Source organism: Rhagoletis pomonella, unplaced genomic scaffold, assembly GCF_013731165.1.
Source record: "Rhagoletis pomonella isolate Grant_MI unplaced genomic scaffold, Rhpom_1.0 Rhpom_scaffold_00004, whole genome shotgun sequence".
In the NCBI taxonomy this organism is placed as follows: Eukaryota; Metazoa; Arthropoda; class Insecta; order Diptera; family Tephritidae; genus Rhagoletis; species Rhagoletis pomonella.
Genome location: NW_023458558.1, coordinates 66,025,127 through 66,029,372, shown reverse-complemented (window position 1 = coordinate 66,029,372; position 4,246 = coordinate 66,025,127). Strand labels below are relative to the sequence as shown.

At 47.1% G+C, this 4,246-nt stretch overlaps 1 protein-coding gene across 1 annotated transcript in view; it reads right to left on the bottom strand.

The window, feature by feature from the left end:
* Positions 1-1,975: 1,975 nt before the first annotated feature.
* LOC118738292 overlaps positions 1,976-4,246 on the bottom strand; it is a 3,908-nt gene continuing 1,637 nt past the window's right edge. Inside the window, exons 3-4 of the mRNA XM_036469216.1 lie at positions 2,159-3,607; positions 1,976-2,094 (exon numbers count right to left, since the gene is read on the bottom strand). Of these exons, the coding sequence (XP_036325109.1) occupies positions 2,313-3,607 (1,295 nt within the window). The 3' untranslated portion in view covers positions 1,976-2,094; positions 2,159-2,312. The remainder of the gene's footprint in view (positions 2,095-2,158; positions 3,608-4,246) is intronic.

Below are 4,246 nucleotides of genomic sequence, written 5' to 3'. Positions count from 1 at the left end.
GGGCTTAACTACCGCTGTGTAACACCAATGCATGAGGCCAGGGGATAGGCCCCATGTGGTACCCAGCATCTTTTTTACATGCGTAAAGGGCACCACTGGCCTTTTTCACCCTTTCCTCCACATTTAGCTTCCACATCAGTTTGCTGTCCAAAATTACTCCCAGGTACTTGGTGTGATCCCTGATTGATAGCTCCGCCCCGTTGAGCCTCGGGGGTTTCCACGCGGGGATTTTGTACCTTCTTGTGAACAGTACCGCATCCGTTTTGTCAGCATTTACCTCTAAGTTGACTGCTGTCGCCCATCGATGTACGACCCTTAGAGCGCTTTCCATTACGTTACTGATGGTGTCTAGGAATTTCCCCGTAACAACTATAGCTATGTCGTCCGCATAGGCAATTAGTCTGGGTGCTTTCCCTTCGAATTTTCCCAGAAGCTAATTCGCTACGAGTAGCCACAGGAGTGGTGACAGAACACCACCCTGAGGAGTTCCTCTATGCGCTAGTCTGAGCAACCTGGCTTCGTTCCACTCCGCCTTAATTTTCCTGCAGCTCAGCAGGCTTTTTATCCATAGTAGGATGGCAGACTCTACCTGGGCTGCTTCTAGGCTTTCCATTATTGCCTCATAGGAGACATTATTAAATGCCCCACTTATGTCCAGAAGGACCCCTAGGGCATATTCTTTATCCAGAGCTTTTTCTATTACCGCGGTTAGTGAGTGAAGTGCAGTCTCAGTGGATCTACCCTTCGTGTAGGCATGCTGCGCCTTTGATATGCTGGCCGACGGCAGCTTATCCCTAATGTAGGCGTCCAGAATCTTTTCGAGCGTCTTTAGAAGGAATGAAGTTAGACTAATTGGTCTGTATTCTTTCGAATAGAGGGGATTTCCCTTGCCCGCCTTCGGTATGAATACGACCCTCGCCTCTCTCCAAAGGACAGGCACATAGTTTAGTCTTAAACATCCCTCGTATATTGTTTTCAAGTATGGTGTCAGCACTGCGGAAATTTTTTGCATCATGGCTGGAAAGATACCGTCTGTGCCTGGGGACTTAAAGAAGCCATCGATTGCCCACGGTATTTTTTCTTCCGTTATGATGTCCGGGGGGACATTTTCCACGCTATCTCCTAGAAGTTGCAGATCTATGCTGTCTGTACACCCCGGAAAGTGTGTGTTGACTAGGTCTTCCAGTGAGTCCTCACTGCTTCCAGTCCACTCTCTACATTTTTTACGTAGTAACCTTGGATTAGTCGGGTTCTTGGATAGCAATTTCCTTAGCCTGGCTACCTCGGTTGTTTTTTCTAGTTCGCCGCAGAAGCTCTTCCACGACTCCCGTTTGCATTTACGAATCTCTTTCTTGTATTCCTTAAGTACTTCCTTGTATTCCATCCAGCAGAACTCGTCATCGGCTACCTTGGCCAGTTTGAAGAGTTCCCTAACATTTTTCCTGAGTGCTCCGAGCCCCCTGTTCCACCAAGGTGGCTTTGAACCTCGCTTGGCATGTAGCGGAGGGCATGCGATGCAATAAGCTTTATTTAGAGTGTTGGTAAGTGAGACTACCAGTTCCTCCAATTCAGAGTGGGAGTCACTTACCCTATGCTTGGTTAAATTCTTCCTCACTACCCTTTCATACAATTCCCAGTTTGTATTCCTGTGATTTCTGAAGGTTTCGCTTTTTGTACGGGCTGAGAATTTTACCTGAAATCCTACATACCTATGGTCAGAGAACGAGGGTGTACTAAGCACCTCCCAATTCTGTACTCCGATTCCCCCACTAGTGTGGAGTGTTATGTCAAGGACGTTCTTCGAGGTAGGGCCAATATAAGTTGGTTCCTCACCCCGGTTAGCTATATCTAAATTACTTATTAATATAAAGTTTAGTAAAGACTCACCCCTTTCGTTGGTATCTCCACTCCCCCATACTGTGTTGTGAGCATTGGCATCCGCGCCTATGATGAGTGGGCGTTTCGCTTTCTCGGCCTCTCCCACCAACCTCCGGAGCTCGTTTGGTGGCGCCTCCTCGTCGTGAGGCATGTAACAAGATGCAAGGAGTATTGTGTCATCCTTGCCATCCTTCACAGCTACCACCGTCAGATCATCTGAAGAGAAATTAAGATCAATATAAGAGTGTATACTTTTCTTTACCAGTATAGCTGTTCATACCCTGTTTGTTGCACTCGGGATGTGCGTATAGTAAGTTTGCGACTTTAGTCCAGCTACCACGTTTCCCGACGCTATCCATGGCTCCTGGACTAACGCCGCATCGTAGCCGATCCTCTCTAAATTGAGGAGGAGCTCGGCAGAGGCGACCTTGCTTTTATGCAGATTTATTTGAAGAACCTTCACTGCAAGGATCAGGATTCTTTTCGGGGTCGGGTAGAATCTCCGGATCGCCCTTCTCGGTCTCCTGGAGCTTCAAGGTGGCCTCCAGGATCTCTCCCAGATCCTTCTCGACCTCTCGCTCCTCCAGCGTGTTGGCATTGTTATCGGCCAGGCTTCGCTTCTTCAGGCGAAGGTATACGCTACCTATGCCCCACGCCATCTTCCCGAACCTAGCGTATAGTATGTCTTCGGCCGGCTTGTTGATTTGGAGGATGTAATTTTGGCTGCCATCCTCCTTACAGGAGTTGGTGACCTTTAACACCCTCCAATCTCCCGTCGGCACGTCTGGGTTCTGTCTCTGCAGAAGCCGCAGCGCATTCTCCGGTTTTACCGTGCGGGGTATGAGCACCTTCGCTTTCGGTATGGCTGGTATGCAGCTGCGGTCCACAACCTCCAAGACGGCGCCCTCCCACAGGCCTTGAAGCGTCGCAACAGCTTCCTTTACCCATAGTAGAGAGGGATCGTCCTTGCATTTTATTATTTTCACCCCATTTAGCCACCCCGCACCATCGAAAGTTGGCATGGTCGTGGTGGGGTCCCCATCCATTTTTGCGACAAGCGCATCCAGCAGCTTATGCTCTACTGCTCCCCAGCGCTCCTGAGAGATTTGTCCCAGCGGATTGCTCCGGTCTATGAGTGCCACGATAAGGTGTCTTCTGGCTATCTCACTGGCCATTGCCGCCGCTCTCGATGTAGTCGGTCTCTCTAGATCGAGCCTGACGTTTGGCTTTGCAGCGTCGTCTCTGCGCCTCGATTTTTTGGCTGGCCTTACTGTCTCGCTTTCAGCTGACCGCTGCCTTTTAGCCGCGATTCCTTCCTCTATCCGGTTTGAGAATCCCGGATCCGTGGCAGTGAATCGTGGCCTTGCCGCGTAGTACGCCCGGCCTTCCTCCATTTTCTCCTTAGCCCAAGCCAACCTTTCCTCCTCTTCCTTCGTCCGGTTGGACTTGCAGCTAAGTCTCTCGTGGACTTTGACCGCCGCCTTGTATATTGCTTTTGCCTTCAACCCCTCCTTACTGGGTTTTGCCCTAGGCCTTTTCTTTGATGCCGAACAAGCACCTTTGGCATCCCCCGGAGAGCGTAGCAAGGCCTCCTCTTCTTGCGTGCAAACGCTCTCACCGCTTTCGAGGTCCGAGTCTTCGTGGACTGTGGCACCCCTGCGCTGTAGCATCGCTTTGGCGGTAACACTACAACCGCTGTGAACCGCTCCCTTCACAGCGGAGGTGTGGCCTAAAAATAAAATATTTAAATACTAAAATGTGTGACTATATTATATAGTAAGCCAGCAAAAAAAATAAAGGGAAACAAAAAACAAATATAAAGAAATAAAGCAAGAAAAAAATATAAAAAAATAAAACCAAAAAACGAACAAAGAGGTGCAAAGTAAGTTGCCTCTACGTGGTGCGCCTTGGAAACGATTAAAACCGGCTAAAAACTTACATAAACTTATATTTTCACACAATATATATACACACATTTACTCACACATACATTGTTGAATACTTAATGCACAAGGATGTTTTTCTCTTTCGCAAAAGTCGGTCCTATCATAACTATGTAAAATTTGGATATCTTTAAAACAGGAGCAGCTAGGATTTCAATTCAAAGGGATTCTTAACCTAAAAATATCAACAAATACAACCCTGCTTTCAGTTTTTGTCGACATTTTTATGCAACCTATCTTTGCTTCCTGCCCACCGTGTATGGCCTCATTCATAATAAATAATATAAAAAGAACTTTTTAATATACAACGCTTTTATAAATGGACTAAAAAGTAGAAAATTATATTTCTCAGTCCCATAGAATTTGTTTTGATAACTTTTGATTTTGAAATTTTAGCAAAAGTCATTATAAACAATCTATGAAAT